Genomic DNA, 21,037 nt, shown 5'->3' with positions numbered 1-21,037 from the left:
AATTCAGAGTGTCAAGGTTACACCCTCATTCATTAAAAGTGAGAATTAAAAAAAGATAAGCCAGATCGCCTATGCAAAGGTTAGCCGTTTAAACGCAACCCCGACCAAAGAGCTCCAGAGACATCAGAAAACTGACTTTCCGCACAGGACGGGCCTCCGTGCGTTCGCAGCTTTTTCCAGGAGTGCTCATCTCCTGCGTCTCTAAGCTCCTCTGTCTCATTAAAGATGTAACCATGACCTTTCCTCATATTCACAAGCTCAGACTGTGCATAAACATTCTCCGTGTGAATGATTCAGCAGCAAGCTCAAGATGAAGTCCTCTGCATGCGTCGGACAGCACTCTTTCCAGCTGATCGGGGACCTTTTCATCCCTTCAGCAAGCAATGGCTTCTGCGCCTTTCCAAAACAAACCATAAGCTTATGGAAACCCAATCGTATTCTTACCTCGATGAGGAAGTCTCCAGTCCTCAAGCCGGCTTTCCATGCCACCCCTCCCTCGTCCACAGACTCCAGATACTGCAAAGCAGGGAACGCCGGGGTCGGAGTGAACTCCTCAATGGGAGTATCCGCTAAAATCCAGGCCGTGCCAGACAAGACAGAACCAAAGGAAAGAGATCGTAAAGATCAGAAGACACTGTGCTAGATTTATGGGACTACAAAACATTTTAATGAAGATGACACATCTTTGTTTATATATACACATATAGATATATCATTTAAAACCTTGATATTACTCAAAAACATGCTGAAAATATGACGCTTTTACTAAATGATGTAAAAAAAATACAATTTATATGAAAACGAGAGCCTGCTAGCACAATGGATAATGAGTGTGGCTAAACAAGAGCATCTGGTCCGATGATACATGATGCAAGCTGCAATGGATCCATCCAACCAAATCAAAAATGAATGCAGGAGTTGGGACGTTTATATAACCAGAGAAAATGCATGCATGGATGTCACCGCTGACAGTGTGGGGAGAAGCACTGGTCTGGAGCCTGACAGAACGAGGGGCATCGCAAAAGCTGATGCAGAAAGCAGCCACGGTGCACCACTCGCAACTTCAAGGGATCTGTAGTGCACTAGAAACTAAAAGCGTTGCAGCTGTGGATGGGGGGGGTCTATCTTTAGTAGTTAATGCATTGCATAGTTAACGGTTTGTATGAAGGATTTGAGGATTTGAGCAGAAAGAAACAGCTGGACTGTCAGACTCAGAAAGCCCGGGAGACAGTGCCAGCAGAGCCCTAATGCAGTCAAACGCAAGCCAAGCACATGGAGCAGGGAGTGGGTGGGGGTCTGTGTTTACACTTCACAGATTTGACAAGCCCACTTAAATGCATCACAGTCAAGTGATGGACACGCTGACACTAAGAGATGCATTAATTCAGAAGTTCTTGACATGGATGCAATTCATGCAGCTCAAGCCACGCAGTCAGAGGCGCGATGACGCGCTTTGAAATCAACAGAAATGACGTTAAGAGAGGGGGTACAAAAAAAGAGACAACACTAGCGAGGGATAAGAAATAGCGTGAAATGAAGGACCAACACGGTTTGATTCTCGAGGGTGTAAGACATGAAGTGAGGAACAGTTAAGATGAGACGACGAGGGGTCCGTCTTTTTTCCTACCTTTCGCCCCTCTCAACACGAACCCGAATCCCTCGTTATCCTTCTTCTGCAGCACGACCGTCTTTTCGTTGATAACGCAGTCGCTGTGGAGAAAATTCCGCGCATAACGACCGTTATTACAGCCTATCATCCTCATCATCGCCACTGCCGCGCGCGCGGAGTGATGCTTCATCCTGACAGGCGTCGGCTGAGCGGAATTAATCATTTTTGCGACGAACAGCGCGATGTGACGAGAGTTGTAACCGTTGAAAAACGCTCACTGCCGGCTTTATCTGTCGAAGAAGGAGCTGTGACACCGGTTAAGAAAGGCAGGGCCCGGTCGCCGGCGAGATAGCGTGTCGTAAGTGCAAGACATAACCGCCAGATGAAGGATGAAAATCACCAGAGGAAAACATGAGCGGTAATCTTGGAGGAATGGGTATGGGAGAGAGGGAGAGAGAAAGAGAGTCAGAGAGAGAGAGAGAGAGAGAGAGAGAGAGAGAGAGAGAGACGGCTTACAGTGCTACAGAGAAGGAGAGAGCGCGCGAAAGAGAGACGAAGAATCTATGCATGTGTGCGCGCGCACTGGTCTTGACTGAGCGCGCGACTAAAAATAATTTTATGTGTCCATTACATATTGAAATCGTAAAGGATTTAACGATCCTAACGATTTCGGTTGCTTAACGCTCACGTTAACGATCGGATTAGTACTTTTTGAATAATGATTATCTGGACATATTAAATCGAATCCCATTTAATGGTCTCTGCAGTCTGTTACCAAATGATGAGAACAAGCCAAAATCAATAGAACATATACAAAAAGAAATAAGAAATGATCAAATGGAATTATTTCAAAAAGTGTTTACATAGACTTTTTAAAGGGGTCATGAACTGAGCAACCAAAATTCCCTTGATATTTTAAAATATAAGAGGTCATTGTACTATAAAAAAACTTTTTGTAAGTTTAAGAACTTAAAACTTTCTTGGTACATAGTGGCCTAACCAGAGATTGTCCTACAATAGGAAGATGAGAGGGTCTGTATTACTGACTATTGGAGAAAGTGTAATGGCTAACATGGATCATGTGTCCCTTAATAACCAATCACATTACAGCTTTGACGTCATTGAAGTTCAGTCAGAGTTGTGCAACACCAAAGTCCCTTTCAAGGAAAGTATGTTTACTTGGCGGCCATATCTGCAATGCCTCTGGGCAGTTCATCCAAGACCAAGCCCTTCTAAATGAATGTGGAAATTCTGAAACCTAAAAAACTGCTCGCTGAACTCGCAATTAAATTACATATTTCTAATCAGCAACACAATCTGAAATTATCTGCCCCATAAATGTTCTTTCTTATGCTCAAATAGCTTTTAAAAAAGCTTTTTTTTTTTCAAGCTAGACCAGCCAATGCGCATGCGCAGCCACAATGTGCTTATGACTGCGCATGCGATTTGGCCAGTCCAGCCTCAGGTTTTTATGGGAACAGGGAATTTTTAACAGCTGCTGCAATGACGCTTCTTCAGTCGATAAGAAATTATATTTCTTGAGGAAAATATTTTAGAAATTATCTCCATATAGTGAATTGAAATGGTGCCCCGAAGTTTCAACTACCAAAATGCAGTTTAAATGCAGCTTCAAAGAGCTCTAAACAATCCCAGCTAAAGAAGATGGTCTTATCTAGCAAAATGATTTTTCATTTTCTAAACAAATTGACAATTTATATACTTTATAATCTCAAATGCTCGTCTTCTCTAGGTCTGTGTGACCTCTGTTTTTTCCGGTTCAGTTAGGGTATGTCGAAAAACTCCCGTCTCATTTTCTTCCCTAACTTTAAAATTGTCCTGCATTGCTGCAGAAGTACCGACCCAGTGTTTACAAAGTGAACATGCAAAGAAGCTCAAACACCCTTTACAAAAAAAGATAAAACAGCAATGTAGGGCGATTTTGAAGTCGAAGAAGAAAATGAGATGGGAGTTTTTCATCATACCCAAACTGTATTGAACCAGAATTACACATACTACGCATGCACATCACAGAGACGAGACAAGATGAGCATTTGAGTTTAAAAAGTATATAAATTGACAATTTGTTTTGAAAATGACGGATCTTTACGCTAGATAAGACTCTTCTTCCTTGGCTCGGAACGTTTAGAGCCATTTGAAGCTGCATTTTGGAAGTTCAAACTTGGAGGCACCATTGAAGTCCACTATATGGAGATAATTCCTGCAGTGTTTTCCTCAAGAAACATAATTTCTTTATGAATGAAGAAAGAAAGACATGAACATCTTGGAAGACAAGGGTGAGTAAGTTATCTGTACATTTTTGCTCTGGAAGTGAACTTCTACTTTGAAGATCGTTTGATACAGTATTTACTGACCTAAATCACAGCAGGGTCCATCTATGAAGAATGTAGGCTGTCAAACATACACAACTTTTAGCCAATCATAGCAGTGGGTGTTTACTTCCAAGTCCACAATCTGCCTATTCAAACAGCGTTCTGATGAGGGGGGTTAGAAACAGGACAGAAAATTACTTCTAAATCTTCTAAGAGAACAGTACACAATAATAAAAAGGCAGTTCATGAACCCTTTAATGACCTTTTATAGACTTTTAAGAAAAAAAAAGGTCCTTACTATATAAATTAAATAAAGGCATATTTTAAAAATTCATGTTTACTCATATAATAATTCATATTATATATAATTTCTAATAGGTTACACTATGGTGGTTCTTGTTCTGAATGACACCCAAACATCTGTGTGACACTAAGTGTTACTTCCTGCCTAGCACCATCAATATCCTTCCCCAAAACACACGCCACAAGCAAGCAGATCAATTACTGAAAGTGTTCAACCATAGAAGCCACCGGAGATATCCAGAGATAAGCTGTTTGAATATGATACCACCGAAAAGCAAATGTTCTCCCTCTCTTTCCCTGAAGGACAAGAGGGCTCACTATCTTTTAGACGAAGTATTAAATCCAGTCCTGGAAATCAAGCCGGGGTACTGAATAGGTAGTGAACTGCTCAAACTGCAGCTCTCACAAAGAGCTGGAGTCTCATTTCCACCTGGTACGTTGACTTCATTCATATCAGGAAATGGGATTGTGGCCTGTGCCATTTCATTTTATGCCACATTGTATCTTGACTGTGTCCCTCATACGAATCAGACCCTAAAATAATAATCACAGATGAATACGTCAGCCCTATTCTGATTAATTTAACGCCTTAAAATGCACCCGAAAAGATCCTGAAGTGTTTATAATCCTGTCAAAACTTTAGCTGGTATATTGACAAAATAAGCTTAACCTGTGATTGCGAGATTGACTGACTTAGCTCAAGTCTTAAACTATAAGATAAAGTCTTATTGAAATATTGAAAGAGCTCTGAGCTCAAAAGGTAGAGTGCTGACTCCTGAGGAATGATGCATGGTTGTCATGGCAACATAATCTGCTTTGAAGGGGACACTGTGGCGATGTCACAGAGCAACAAGGTCATTAATATCCCGGCCTGTTAGGAAGAGCTCAATAGCCTGGAAATATTATTTGCTCATAATGCATTTATACCTGTGTGTGATCTCATTTCGAACAATGTTACCGCTGTCCATCACTGAGCGATGTTTATTCCCCGGTGTGGATTTGCTATTTAACGGAAACTAAATAATGCATTGTAAATCCATTTTGATTTATCCTACTAAAAAGTTTGCACTGGAATCCATTCTAAATGTATTAATCATAACATCTAGAGTGTAAAATCAGCATGTCTGCAAAAGACTGACATAACTAGGAGGTGTCTTACGTGTATCTGTGACAAGTTCACCTAAAAGAACACATGTCCTTCTGTACGGCTGTCACTCAAGCACCCTGCAGCAGGAAGTAGCCTGCACTGCATTGCCATGGATTCTCTGTCTCCATGACAACCAGCTCGGAGCGAGGGGTGTGTCAGCTGGGTAGGAGTATGGTAGCCGGATGCGAGAGGATCTGTCTCTTTTTTTTGTCTTTCTAACACCCTGTGACAAATGTTATAAAGTTCGTTGTACAGCTAAAACTCAGTTTTTAGATAATAATATTTACCTTACATAACAGGGTTATTACAGTTCAATAGCTTAAAATATGTTATTTTTAAAAATAAAAATCTTATTTAAAATAAAATTCCCAGACTCCACAGAAAGCCAATGATTACTAGCTAAAATCACACTGCCAATTTATTTCAAACAATGTCAAAGAGCTGATTTTTTTAAAATGCCAAAAAATCAGCACACAGTGATGACCCCAATCTAGAGCGTTGCTTACATAACTGGCCATTGAAAGAGTTTTCACACACTTCAAACCTCTTTTTTCCCCGGTGAACAACAATGTGCTTGTGCGGCGCTTTGTGTTAAATAATAGTGGGGCGGCAAAGTTTTGGGAAATGATGGTTTGTGTGAGGATGCGCAGGTAAACCGATGAACCGTGTTGTTGTTTGATACACTCACAAGAATTTGATGTATTACTGGCCTTAAATAACTGATTAATCAACCTTTTAAATTTTCTTTGCTGCTTATGCTTTATTAATCCAGGGAATTTTGTATCTTGGTATAAGTGAAATGCATATAAAAAGTAAAAAAAAAAAAGTAAATATATAAATATAATTTTGACAGCAAATTTTGATTTAGTCTTAGTCATAGTCTTTTGACTAAAATGCCATTTAGTTTTAGTCAAATTTTAGTCATCTGAAGTTTTAGTCTAGTTAATCTACAGTAGATTAAGTCAGCTAAAATCTAATGGGTTTAGTTACAGTGTAATGCATTTATTAAGCATTTCTCTAAAATGACCAAACTCATTGTATAGGTTTAATATTAAGACTTTATCATGATAGACAGATTTAACTGATGTGACACGCAACATGCCTTAATATTAAAATTAAATGAAGCCACTTCTCATAAAGAAACAAGAACATGGTCTTCTTTTCAATAAACACCAATGGTTATATGTGATCCTGGACCACAAAAACAGTCATAAGGGTTAATATTTTTAAATTAAAACTTATACACGATCTGAAGGCTGAATAAATAAGCTTTCCATTGATGTATGGTTTGTTAGGATAGGACAATATAAAAAAAAAATCTAAATAATGACAAAATCAACTTTAAAGTTGTCCAAATGAAATTCTTAGCAATGCATATTACTAATCAAAAATTAGGTTTTATATATTTATGGTAGGAAATGTACAAAATATCTTCATGGAACATGATCTTTACTTAATAGCCTAATCATTTTTGGCATAAAAGAAAAAAAAAAATGATAATTTTGATCCATACAATGTATTTTTGTGCTACTTAAGACTTGTTTTGTGGTCCAGAGTCACATATAGGATAATTAAACATTGTTTATAACAACTTGTTTATGACATTCTTCATTCTTTCAAGCAGACATATTTATTTATATTAATAAATTTAGATTAATCTATATTAGGGCTACTAAAATGATTCAGTAAAGAGCAGTGAGTGATTTTCTGTCTTTCTTTTGTTGCTTGATTAACATCAGTGCCACAGACAATAGCAACTATGTTAGGCTGCTGTCCCTTTAAAAATGATATATACACGACTGATATTCTCCCAACTGTTTACATTTACATAAGACGCAACTGAGGGTATTTACGTGAATACTCGTCAAAACGGACAATTCAACATCATTATGTGTGTACTTCTCCATTCATGAGACGTGAAAGAGTAGTTGTGTGCTATGTGAGAGGTGCTACTTTGGTGTGTACGCATTAAGTTCTCTTTTGCCTTATCAAAGTTATCCATATGTCTGCTTTTCTCTTACTCCCAGATACTGACATTATTGGATGTTTTATGAGACGTGCAGCAAATGTATTCTAGCTTATGTCCCACCGGATAGATCAATAGGCTATGTTACAGTTAAAATGTACGAATCTAACCTCCTAACCACGCAACAGATTAGTTCTGACTGAATCTCATCCCAAATCGTCCCTTCAGTCTCGTTTTTATTCGTTGACAAAAATGTCAATAGATTTCCATCATAGTTTTTGTTATTCCAAACTAATTATTTTTTCGTTACCGTCTCATTTTCTGAAAATTATGACGAAAATTATTTGTCAACGAAATTAACACTTAGATGTAAATAAAACATTTTCAGTCTTTCTAAATTTCATGTTTACTACAGTGTTGCTTGCTGTTTATTTGTGAAAATTACTTTGTGAAAATTGTTTCAAAGTAAATCCTACATAAAATTTCGTTCAGTGTATTTAAATTAGGCCAACTCCAGGCTCAGACAGTATCTGCACTTTTTTCCCCACTATCTTTGCAATGATTTTGAAATTCTATGAAATATGAAAATGTGCTAAACAGGGGAAGTAGTTACAAATTATTTAAAGGGGTCAAGACTTGATAAACTTCACTTTTTCTTTTGACATATAAAAGGGCATTATACTATAAAACTGAAATCTTGTAAGTTTCAGAACTTTCTCATTAGTTTAAAAACAGCTTATATTGAAGCCAATCTACCAAAACAACAGGTTGTGGAATGTGCCACTTTATGATGTAATAGTGTATCTAAACACCGCCTCCACAGAAGACGACAACATCACTGCCTTTAGTTCCACCCACCGATTTGCGTATGTAGTATAAATAATGAAGCCACGCAGAAACCAAATGATAAAGATAACCGAGAGACGACAAGATGCTGTGCAAAGCCAAGTTGTGAAAAAACACAGTCTTTGCATTGCCTTCCTTCTGATCCTAACATTAGGAAAGGGTGGATGAATTTTATTATTTGTAAAGTTCCAGTAAGTAAGAATTTGGTTTACAGCAGATTCATTTTACAAACAAGACACAACTCGACCCGGGGTTTTCAGAAAGATTGAAACTAAAGGACAATACTGTGCTGATTATATTGGATCCGACAGTACATAAGTGTAAGTAACTGTTTTTATTACGTGGTCACTTTTGCTTTGTCTGTTATTACTAGAGTTGGGGTACTCGGACTTGTAATCGGACTCGAGTCCAGTCTCGAATACAATTTTTAGCGGACTTGGACTTGTCACGGACTTAGATGCATTTTGACTCTGACTTGACTCTGACTCGAGCTTTCCAGACTCGGGAATTATTGCCGAGTCCAGCGGAAATTTTACTGACTCAATGCATTATAACGAAAGTGACATTCAGTATTTGCATGTGTTTAAAAGTCTTGCCAGTACTTGAAAGCCTGCTGGTTTCTTTGCATACACACACCCAAAGCGTGCTCACTGAAAACGCCTCACAGCGTGTGATTGCTGAATTTAGTTTTCTTTTTCATGTTATTGCTACACACTTTCACGAAAAGTAATGTCAAATTGCAACGTCTTGGAGAGTATTTATGCAAATGCAGTCGGTTTTGTCTTGAGTGAATTTGAACAGTTGGGAGAAATACACGTGTCAAAATATATGATCTGTGCATCCGGTCTTAAAGCAACAGCATCGTATTCCTGCTGCAGCAGACTGTGTGAGATATAATCTCGGAATTGGGAAAATAAAGTCAGAATTTTGAAATATAAACAAAAATTTTACATGACTTTAAGTTTGCTGAGCAGGACACTAATTATGAGATGGTTTGAAATGTAAAAATCCAAATGGCAATATGCAATAGAGGTTTTATTACAATTTTGTTACATTTAAATTGTCATTGCCTTATTCTAGTTGTAAAGGCGAGAACAAGGTTAAGATACTGACAAACAGCAGTGTTTAGTTGGACTCGGACTCGATTCGTTAAAGACTCAGACTCGACTCGGACTCAACTTAGGTGGACTCGAACCCAACACTAGTTATTACAGATCATTTGATATGTACTTAGTATTTATGCGTCTATCTATGGAGGATGTAGGCTGTCAAACATACACAACTGTTAGCCAATCACAGCAGTGGGCATTTACTTGCGAGTCTACAATCTGCCACATCTATTTAAACAGAGCGTTTCTATGAGGGGGGTCAAAACAGGACAGAAAATCCTATTACTTCTAAATTATAATGTGTTTTGATGTAAAAACCTTGATAAAATTATAAAAAGACCTCAGAGAACAGTACAAAATAGAAACAAAGGCAGTTCATGACCCCTTTAGTAAACATCTGTTTAACACAATCTGTATAACGCAGATTCCGTGTGGACCTGATGATGACATTGGAACTGTTATACCGGTCTCTTTCTTGCCTTTCACCAACATAGCTGACCTTGTTGAGGCAAAACATCCTAAAATCTAAAACCGCAATGTTGTATACAGAAAAACGATCTGATCTGTAACCTTTTTGAAACTGTAAATATGTACACAAGACAGAACCCATTTCAAACCACCGTCATGTACTTTAAAAAACATGGTCAGAAGGATTAGAAAAACATTTGATCATACCTTGACGCATCAAAACTGTCATAAGATCCCACAGTGTAGTGTCGAAAGAGCTTCCGTCTCTCCGATCGGTCTGCCCGGGCATCTGTGAAGACATATTCACAAACATTTACTTTAGATCACCACAATTATGTAATACTCCAACAATGCACAGTGCTCAGAATTTGTAGTGCTCCTTTTTGATTTATGCGAAAACAAAAGTTTCTTTCAAAATTTTGGTGACTGCATGTGTTCAAACACTAACTCAGCAAACTTTTGAACACTTCAACATCATTATCATCCCTTTCACACCGAATATAAAACGTGCAAAAAGAATAAAAATAGCCAGCAGAATTTTAGAGACGTACAGCAGATGTGATAAAGTGTGAATGCTGTAAAGGTTCGGTTACATAATTGGATAAAAACGCTGTCTAGTCACAAATCGGTCTTACTGTGTGCCATATGTCACATAGTCTCAGGTGCCATTTTTTAAACACATTTAATCATTTAGCCAATGTGATACCAACTGTGCGCTGACAAAAATGAGTATTAAATAACAAATGGTGCTTACAGTTTTACCAGGCAGTACCTTGATGTGCATATAGTCACTGATGATCACTACCAGCATGGCACACACACAAATATAAATAAAATAAAATACATTTCTTGAACCATGAGCTATATAAGAGTGAATTCAAAATCTGCACTATGCCAACTCTACCACCTTCCCCTTTTAATTGCGACCAATAAAAAGCTCTTTGGAAGACAGGGACCATTTGGCCCATAATGGAGCCAAACTAGACTAGTCCTCGGAGAGAGCTCAGGAAGGCCAAATATTGACTGCGTTTTATGGAAGGAACCAGGATTAGAGCCAAAAAAGCTAATGAAGAGACTTTTTTATGTCGCAGAGATTAATCGTCTACACAGCTCCCTTTTCGCTCTTCCGAACGTCTCAGAGGGGAGCGTTCGTTCTAGGCCGTTCCTAGAGTACCATCATGCGTGTACGCCATTAAAACAACTGTGCATAGAAGACTTGTACAAATGAAAACATTGGATTAATATTTGAATTCAATCAAATCACCTCAATGCCCTAAAAGGACAGCGAATTATACGGAGGTAGGACGGGCATTAACGTTGGCACAAATGGTGATAATAGACATCCTCATTAATATCCATTAATGAGGTTCTCAAGGAGTTTGTTCTGCAGGCTGCAGCTTCTGAAAACTGCACCATTTGTATTGTCCTCTGCGGTTCTGTTGATACACGATGATATCAGTAGTCAGGAGGCTGCGTGGGATTCAACACTTTCCCCTTCCAACCTACTCACTGGTTAGCTGTTAAAGTTACAGACGCTCAATTCTTTGTTGAGCTGAAACGTTTTGATGTTCAAACAAAAGGAGGTTTAGATTTAGCGCAATTCTACAGAGACATCCGCTCGGTCCTGTGACTGCTAATGTAAGATGTCCTCCCCATCTGTCAGTTGTTTCAAATATATTAAGCAGCAGTTTAATGAAATTTTGGTTAATCAAACAGTTAGCAAAACATGCCTATCCTGAGAGGTTCCAAAATTTAAAAATAGTATAAAAATCTGACAAGTAAGCATTTACGCCTTTTCATTTTATATGGAAACAACTCAAATAATATTGAGGTCAGACTGGATGTGTTATGATGCATCTCATCGAATGAATAAATCAAAACTGAATCGTTTGAGTGTGCAAGTGAATCATCACACTCTGAGCCTTGACATTACCATTTATAGATGTGTTTTGTCAGGTTGTGCATTATGCAGTTTTAAGCAATACCTGATTTCGCATGCATACAACTAAACATCAAGAGATAAAAACATTATAATTAATTGGATGAATAAAATGGCCACAATATCTCTTGTTAATGCAACACCCTGTCAGTTTTCTCCAGCAGCTGTGTCGTCTTACTAACAAAAAAAGCGTTCTGGCACGTACACACAGAGCCACACGTACTTGACACAATCGTTGTTCCTCTGTGGACAGTGTGAGGAAAAAAAGTCTATTTGACATGAGGAGCGATGACAGTTGCTACAACACCGGATTTCAAACCACCAGGGGTGGCTCACTTGATAAAATGTATAAAGATAGTAAACGCGCAGCAAGCAGGACTTAAAGGATGCAAAACTTTCAAGGCAGAGTCAGAGCGCACCGCTGGAAAAAAAAGTAATAACTATAATATTCTGCTAGTCGCACAAGTTTGACAACTCTACGACTTGACCACTCAGTTCAGTGTAATCAAACTTTCTGTGATTTTTCATTTTCAAACATGATGGAGAATTGAATTAGACTGACAAATGAGCCCAAGGCTGTTTGGATGTTTTACTACATAACTGTTCAAGGCCTCTGAAACTGACACCAAAAGTCACTAAGTCACCAAGGATAAACAATTACCTAAAAACACTAGAAAAACTCATTTTACAGCATAAATCATGAACAGCTGCAACTGAAATTTTATCGACAGCAGACTCGAACTAATCAGAGCGCAGAGCAAGACAAAAATTATTGGTTGCACAAATCCGTAATTCATCACAAAGCACAAATCCTCAAATCAACATACCTCCGAAATGAACCTTCTTCCTAGATCTGATAGTCTCGTCCATTGGTCCCCTTTATTTCACCCCCGAGTCAATCCGAGAAACACTCAATTCTCCTTGCCTGAGGGGGGATTGCCACTTTTCTCGATCCCTCAGGCCCTGACGCCTAACTTCCCATCTCCAAAAACTCTTGCGTCTCCTCGAGCACTCAGGTGCGAGCTGACCATCAGCACCACACACATTGAAAAGAGAACCGTGGCATTGGAAAAGATGGTATGTAAGCTCTGTTCTCAGTGCCGTGAGAGGGAGAGAGAGTGTGTGAGAGAGGGAAAAAAAAAAGATGCCACAAAAAGAGGAAAAAAATCTTACCAAGGCCCACTCCTTAGCAACAGGGTTTGTACAGTGTAGAGCATGTTTCCATGGAAATATATCAATCAGGAATGTGCATGAGTGTTGCTCGGAAAGGTTCAAGAGACTTCAGCAGAATACTTGTGCTGTAACTAACCAGCCGATGCTGGATTTAACTGTACACTCCGCTAGATCGTCAACTTTTAAGGCTTTCCTGCAGCATATGTGATATGCCTTGGCTAGCTGTTGGCTTCGCCTAAAATTAGACAGATTTGGGCGCCAGAAGATGTGATTAAAATAATGCAGAACGCATTTCCATGGGAACCAAATGACTATTTCATAAATCAGTGAAAGAAATCAGCTGTCCTTGAAACTTTTCGAAAGCGTCTTTTGTAGTAGCCATGGATTTTCAACATAGCAACATAGCATTTCTCACCTTTTCACTCTGCCGCCCTGCTTCTTTTGCAACACTGGCAAACATGGATGAGATTCAAAACGCCTCAGGTGACACTTATACCAAGCATAGCAAGCATTTTCACCTCAGATTACTGTTAAAAAGTGTGCAAATTGCTCAAATGTGTTGTGACAACTCAATTATTGGTCACAATTTATTCAAATATATATCTTGTGGCGCAAATACACACCTTCTAGACCAACAATGTCATGAAATGTAACCAATATGCAGACAGAAACATTGGGAAAACAGGAAATTATATCATAGAGAGGAACCCCCTGAGAATGTTATGACTGTCTGTCAAGCTCAATAGCTCTATTAAAGATAATCTGACCTTTTAACGACCAGACCAGATTAGTTTAGGATGTACAAATGTCAAATGCTACACAAAATCATAACATTTAAAGGGATAGTTCACCCAAAAATAAAAATTCTGTCATTAATTACTCACCTTCATGTTGTTCCAAACCTGTAAGACCTTCGTTCATCTTTGGAACGCTAAGGTAGTAAGGACATCATTAAAATAGTCCATGTGACATCAGTGGTTTTAACTTAAGTTTATGAAGCTACAAATAGACTTTTTGTGTGTAAAGAAAACTAAATTACGTTTTATTCAGCAGTACCGCGTTGTGAACGTAAGTCAAAGATTGATAGGGAAGAGAAAAAATTATTAAATTAAGTCATCCTTTGCACACAAAAAGTATTATTGCAGCTTGTTGAACCACTGATGATACATGGACTATTTTAACGATGTCCTTAATACCTTTCTGGGCCTTGAATATGTCAGTTGTGTTGCTGTCTATGCAGAGTCAGAAAGCTTTCAGATTTCAACAACAAATATCTTAATTGGTGTTCCAAAGATGAGCGAATGTCTTACAGGTTTGGAGCGACATGACGGTGAGTAATTAATGACAGAATTGTTATTTTTGGGTGAATTTAAGAATTATTAATGCATTTAACATTGAAAAATATTTAAAACCTTTGAATATTTATTTATTTAAAGTGTTATTAAATACATTTTAATAACATTTAAAGGTGCCATAGAATGGAAAACTGTATTTACCTTGGCATAGTTGAATAATAACAGTTCAGTACATGGACATGACATACCATGAGTTTTAAACACCATTGTTTCCTCCTTCTTATATAAACCTGGTGTTTGCAAAATACCACTGAAAAATAGGTCAATCCTAACATAACAACGACTATTGCATAATAGTCTCGGGATCATTAATAGTTACGCCCCCCAACATTTGCATCGCCCAATCATCAGACGTTCTGCAGATAGGCTATTGTGAAAAAAACAAAGCAAGGACAATAGGACAATTATTAAATAATTTTCATAGGGAATTTTACTTCATGGTAAATTTTTTCTTGGAAATGTAATAAAAGTTTTTACAACTTTTGACATATAACTTAAAACTAGATTTTTCCTGTTCTTTATAGTAGAGGCTGTTAAACTATGCAAGGATTTTTTTGAACATACAAAACATTTTATAGATTTGTCTAATTTTATGGTGCTAACTTAAAATACCTTCTCATATGTGACCTATGTTGGCAAAAATGACTTTTTATTTCCACATTCTTAATTAAAATGATTTGTTCTAATCTGACAAAAATGTCAGCCATTTATAGAGGTAAAAAATAGAGGTAAAGTATTCTGAAGATTCCAAAGCAAAATCACCCAGAAATGTTGCGTCATCCTCCAGTTTTTTTCTTAATAATATTTACTATAATATTTAGTCACAATATAGCTGTTTTTTTTATCTTAGCTAATAAAAAAGAACAATGATGCAGATAAACAGTAGTTTAATCAAGAGCAGCGAGTACGGTAATTCAATCTGTTTTAATGTTTTGATTAACAGTAGCTATGTTTCCATTCAAAGATGTGAATGTAACGTGTGCACAAAATTGGAATATCTCATAAAACATCTGCAAATAAAGTGCTGTTTCCATCCAACGAGCCAAAGAGAACAAAATCATCACTTCCTTATGAACTGGCACTAAATATCACTAAGAAAAGTAGGAGAAGCCACTAAATATAATAATTTTTATATTGCTTGCGCCTCAGAGCGAGCTGATGAAACACAATAAATGCGGTCACTGCTGTTTGGGAACACAGTCGTGTAAGAAAATGATACAGAAATACTTTGATGACAGACTTTGCTCAGGCATTTCAGAATGACCAAAACAACACTTCTGATGTCGCTGGTTTGTCAAGTTATCCCGTCCCATCTTTACTTTTTTAATTCGCATGGAGGAGTTTATTCTGTAAATGTGTTTCCATTGTAGTTTATGCAATTCTACAATCCTACTAAAAACTTTTGCGAATTTTCAGAATTTATGTGCATCTTGGCGTTTCCATCCAGCGTTTTTTGTGCGATATTCCAAAATGTGCATAAAAATAGGTGGATGAAAACAGCTACTGAGACAGCTCAATATGTGACCCTGGACCACACAAAACCAGTCATAAGGGTAAATTTTTTTTAAACTGACATGTGTACATCATCTGAAAGCTGAATAAATAAGCTTTTAATGTATGGTTTGTTAGGATAATACAATATTTGGTCGAGATACAACTATCTGAAAATCTGAGGGTGCAAAAAAAATCTAAATATTGAGAAAATTGCCTTTAAAGTTGTCTAAATGAAGCTCTTAGCAATGTTATTACTAATCAAAAATTAAGTTTTGATATATTTACGGTAGGAAATTTACAGAATATCTTCATGAAACATGACCTTTACCTAATTTTCCAATAATTTTTGGCATAAAAGAAAAATCGACCATTTTGACCCATACATTGTATTTTTGGATATTGCTACAAATACACCCATGCGACTTAAAACAACCTAATATAATGTTACACATCAGATTTTCCCCAACTATTAACTAAACGTTCATGTGAGACATCACCGATTATATTTTTGTGCATCTCGCCAGGACATTATTCGCAATAATGCACTTTATAAGGAGATTGCACACTTTTGAAAAATGTGAAAATCATATTTCACTAGTTAATATTCGATATGAATATTCACAAAGCTGGAATGCTGCGCTTTGCAACAATAGACCTATAACTTGTGATGAAAAGCAACAGCAGTCGTCCAGAAGTAAGCTGAGAAAAGGGTACTCCTCTCAGTAAAAATGTACAAATAAAGATCATTTTAGATGTTTAATTACTATATGGAGCAGTGTGATCACTAGAAAAGGGTTTAATGAACTAATTTATGTAGAATTCGAAACATTTCAAAACTAAAACTTCGACGTTTTCCACATCTTTTGCTTGTAGCTCAAAAACTAGTCCGCATTCCGACTCATTTGGCCAGCATGGGTCACATATAACAAAGACAACATTGCAATGATTAACCTGAAAAGTCTAAACACTCTGGTGCTTTCAAAACACTGCTATGTTTATTTGAGAATTCCGACCAACTAAGCATAGCAACACCGGCTCAACCAATAGAATGAGTTTGGGGTGGGGCTACTTGTTTGTCCAACCAATAGCAGACAGGAAACCTGTTTGAAAACAATTTTTTTACACTTCAGCTCTGAAATTACACACTTCACCGTTAATAACAGCACTTAGGTTAGCTGTACAGATGCAGAAGTGCTTACTGTGCTACCGCAGCACAACCTTAAGGCAAATGTCATGTTCCATCACATGACGGGCGAACTTACATCTTACAGTCTGAGAGCTGAGTCAGCCAGACTCTCTCCCCGAGTCACATGGGCCAAAGCCTCTCGGCCAATGACAGCTGTCGTTCACCACACCTCCATTCTGCTCGCCACATGCTGTCATAAACAGCTCTCCATTTGTTTCGTGTAGCTGCCAATAGCTGTTTTACTGTACATGGTCATAAGCAACAATCTGGAGCACAGTAGATAATAGTGTTGAAGATTTTAGACTAAAGCATGATTGTAGATTAACAACAGGATTTGGCTAATTACGTTATGTGAGTGTGATGCAATGCAATTCCTTTTACAGTTGCGGTTATAAAGGTTCAGATGCATTTCGAAAGCATCTAAATGTCTCTATGACACTTGCACCACACACACATACAGGGCTGAAAAACGCACAGTAGCTGCACTGATGTGGAAGGCATTCATTTGGCCCAAAATAACAACTCTCAACAGAATGTTGCCCCTGGCCCCTTCTGCCAATTTGCACAGCGAACGTTGAGTGCACACACCAAAGCTACACAACAGCCAATGATTGTACTTACAACGAAAAAAAAAACTAAATTTAACACACATTTGGACTGGAGTACAGCTATGATTGCTGTTAATGGCATTCCTGTGCTCTGTCCAATTTGGATATAATGCACAAAACAAATTCTCAGGTGCTCATTCACGCCGACGGTTGACGGATGAACGCGAGCATTTGATCTGAGAGGTGGACGTGTGTGCTTTGTGGCCTAGTTGCAAATGAACACTAACTGAATTAACAGCCTGTTATCGCCGCAAGGCTCCTCACATATTCTGCGGGTTATCAGAGCACTGGAGAAGAATAGAGTGAGAAAAGACATAATAAGAGGAGCATGAAAAGTGTTTCTTCCCCTCACCTCGTAATGTGTTTAAAAATTTACTCGCCTTCATGTTGAGCTAAATTTGTATGATTTTTTTTGTTCAGTGGAACACAAAAGAAGATATTTACCAGAATGTTCATGCTGCTCCTTTTTTAAACAATTAAAGTTAATGCTGATAAGGGGCTGTCAGGCTTTGAAAATCAGAAAGAGCATTATAAGAAGTGAGTCTAGCGATATATTTGAAGTCTTCTGATGCTTGACAGTCATTCAAAGATGTAAGAATTTCAAAAAATACCAGAATTGAAATTCACTGCAGCTCTTAAATCTCATTCAAGTCTATTCAAATAAGCTGTGTGAAGACACTTGTGTGAAGAAGTAGTGTAGACCACTTTTGTTGTATGAAACTGAGCAGAAAATTGAGCAGAAATTGTTGAATAAAGTCGTTATTTTTGTTTTCTTTGCACACAAAAGTATTCCTGTAGCTTTGTAACATTATGGTTAAACCACTGATGTCACATGGACTATTTTATTGAGGTCCTAAATTTTCAGGCCTTGAATTTGTCAGTTGTGTTGCTGTCTATGCAGGGTTGGAAGCTCTTGGATGTCATCAAAAATATCTTAATTTGTGTTCTGAAGATGAACAAAGGTCTCATGGGTTTGAAACAACATGAGGGTGAGTTATTAATGACAAAATTTTTATTTTTGAGTGTACTATGCCTTTAGGTTGGCATGACGGTGATTGAGAACATGTTTAAAGTGTGTGTTAGTGTGTAGACACTCACATGGCCTGTCCTCGTTGGGTTTGCTTGGAATCTCTTCCACGCATTCTGCTGGAAACCAGCCTACATTCCCTCGGGCACTGCCTTCCCAGAATCCTCCTTCTCCAATACTGAGAACTACGTATGAGAAAGTCAGCAAAAAAAAAATTAAACTCTCCTCTCATTATTTACATACTGCATGTGCAGTCCTATATGGGGCATTCTACAGAATTGGTCCAAAGTCAGAGTTGGAAATGTCTTGAAAAAATTTGTTGGAAATGTCTTGAAAAAAAAAATGTATCTATGTAAAGTATATAATATCCAAGGTACACATTTCTAGTAATTGTGCGGTTAATTTTCATATTGTATTTTCAGAAAGTTTTGGAATATTTGTCCTCTACGCAAATTTGTCACTATCGAAACAATAATATATAATTTTATAAGCATTACATTGACCTATTAAGATTTTGCTAACATCTACATTGTAAATATATATTTTAGCTATTTTATTTCAAATAAATTCAGAGGTAAATGAATAACAAGATTTTTAACAATATTTTAAGTGTAATTTATTAGATTTGTATTTTAATTCAAATTTTTCTTTGTAAAAGGCAAAAAGTTGATCATACTCATTTCAAGATGTTTTACCGAATTTTTGGTGACCACATCACATTACAGAATTTTAACTCACATACTAAAACTGTTATATGTGCTGCGTGCTGGACGGACGAGATGAGACGAGGAGTACGACAAACACTATTTTAATAATAATCTTCTCAATGCAAGGCAGGAACAGACAGGAACACAGATTCTTCCACACACGAATAAACATGTAACATAATCAAAGACCGACAGTGTTATGAACAGAAAGACAGACTTATAAAGGGTGACTGAATAATAAAGCACAGGTGACACAGATGATCAATAATGACACACAGGTGACGTTCCTTAAAGTTACACACTTTTTTTTTTTTTTTTTAACAAATTTACCTCAAAATGATGGGACTTATCTACTCACACCTTGAGCTATGAGAGAGAGTGACATAAAGTGTAGGGGTGAAGTTAAAATCTCGGCCAATGGACTAAAACATACACTGTTTCGTAGTGAAAATGCCTAAAATTTCCTAATTAACATAGAAAATATAAAATAAATCTTTTTTTTTAACTTTTAAAAGAATCAAAAAGATACTTTTAAAAACAACAATGGAAAAAAATACAAAAAAATATTTCAATATAATTTCATAAGTTGAAATAGGGGTTAGGGATCGGGACAGCCACCTCCCAATAAAAAAGTACCCAATAATTGATGATTTTATATATATGAAGCTTACTGATACTTTAAAAAACAACAATTGAAAAACAAATATGTTTTAATATAATTTCATAAGCTGAAATTTAGGGGTTAGGGATCGTTTTGAAAGTACCCAATAATTGATGATTATATATATATATATATGAAGCTTACTGATATTTTAAATATTATTTCAGGTTTCAATAGATAATATAAGTATCTTAGTAAACATCTAAGAGTTTTTGGTTGTGGGACAGCAGTTTGCACCAATTCTATAGAATGGCCCTTAGATGTTAACACATGCAGCTCTTTCAAGATCATTTTGCTCACAACATGCATTGTGACCACTATGGATGTGTATTAATTTACACATGCCAGTATAATATATCAAGCCTATGCTGATTTTATCCAATGAAGTCTTTAGTCTTATCTAATGAAACCTCTCTAGTTCATCTCTTTCTGTTTGTGAAGTGTTGCTAGCTCTGGCCAGGCATCGGCTGGTGCCGAAGGGCAGAATCTGTGAATTCTTGCTCTCCATATGGCAGGAGAAACTGCACTCTCTGCTACAAACCAGCTTTTCCCTGCATTCAGTGCACTCTTAAAAATGGCCATATTTACTAGCAATATGGTTTAATTGAGTATAGTTAAACTGAAATGGTACAATGTTTTTAGAGATACATGTACCTTTGACCCTGTCGTTCTTATACAAAGCGATTTCTCCATCGCCCTGCGGTTGGTAAGACTTGACCACCACATAGTGTCTTCCTGGCACAGCACTGTACAGCTTGCGTTTGGACCCTGGAGTGTCCATGCCGGAGTAGGCATCCCTGTTGGCACGGGGACTGGTGGGAATAAAAGAAGCAAAATATGAATCCAATATAACACACACATATACACTACCAGTCAAAAGTTTTTTTGATGTTTTTTTAAAGTCTGTTTAAGTCTCTTCTGCTCACTAAACCTGCATTTATTTGATCCAAAGTACAGCAAAACAGTACAATTTTGAAATATTTTTACTATTTAAAATAACTAAAATGTTTTATATTTGAATATTTTTTAGAATGTAATTTATTCCTGTGATTTCAAAGCTGAATTTTTAGCATCATTAGTCACATGATCCTTCAGAAATCAATTCTAAT

At 37.2% G+C, this 21,037-nt stretch overlaps 1 protein-coding gene across 1 annotated transcript in view; it reads right to left on the bottom strand.

Moving 5' to 3' along the window:
* The window catches only part of LOC141319306 (SH3 and multiple ankyrin repeat domains protein 2-like), a 43,173-nt gene extending 22,464 nt beyond the window's left edge, over window positions 1–20,709 (bottom strand). The window contains exons 1-5 of the mRNA XM_073833243.1: window positions 20,583–20,709; window positions 18,632–18,745; window positions 9,986–10,067; window positions 1,628–1,710; window positions 445–569 (exon numbers count right to left, since the gene is read on the bottom strand). Coding sequence (XP_073689344.1) covers window positions 445–569; window positions 1,628–1,710; window positions 9,986–10,067; window positions 18,632–18,745; window positions 20,583–20,709 — 531 coding nt within the window. The remainder of the gene's footprint in view (window positions 1–444; window positions 570–1,627; window positions 1,711–9,985; window positions 10,068–18,631; window positions 18,746–20,582) is intronic.
* Window positions 20,710–21,037: the final 328 nt, after the last annotated feature.

The sequence above is a fragment of the Garra rufa genome, chromosome 1 (assembly GCF_049309525.1).
Source record: "Garra rufa chromosome 1, GarRuf1.0, whole genome shotgun sequence".
Classification (NCBI taxonomy): domain Eukaryota; kingdom Metazoa; phylum Chordata; class Actinopteri; order Cypriniformes; family Cyprinidae; genus Garra; species Garra rufa.
This window is presented reverse-complemented; position numbering and strand designations above follow the sequence as displayed.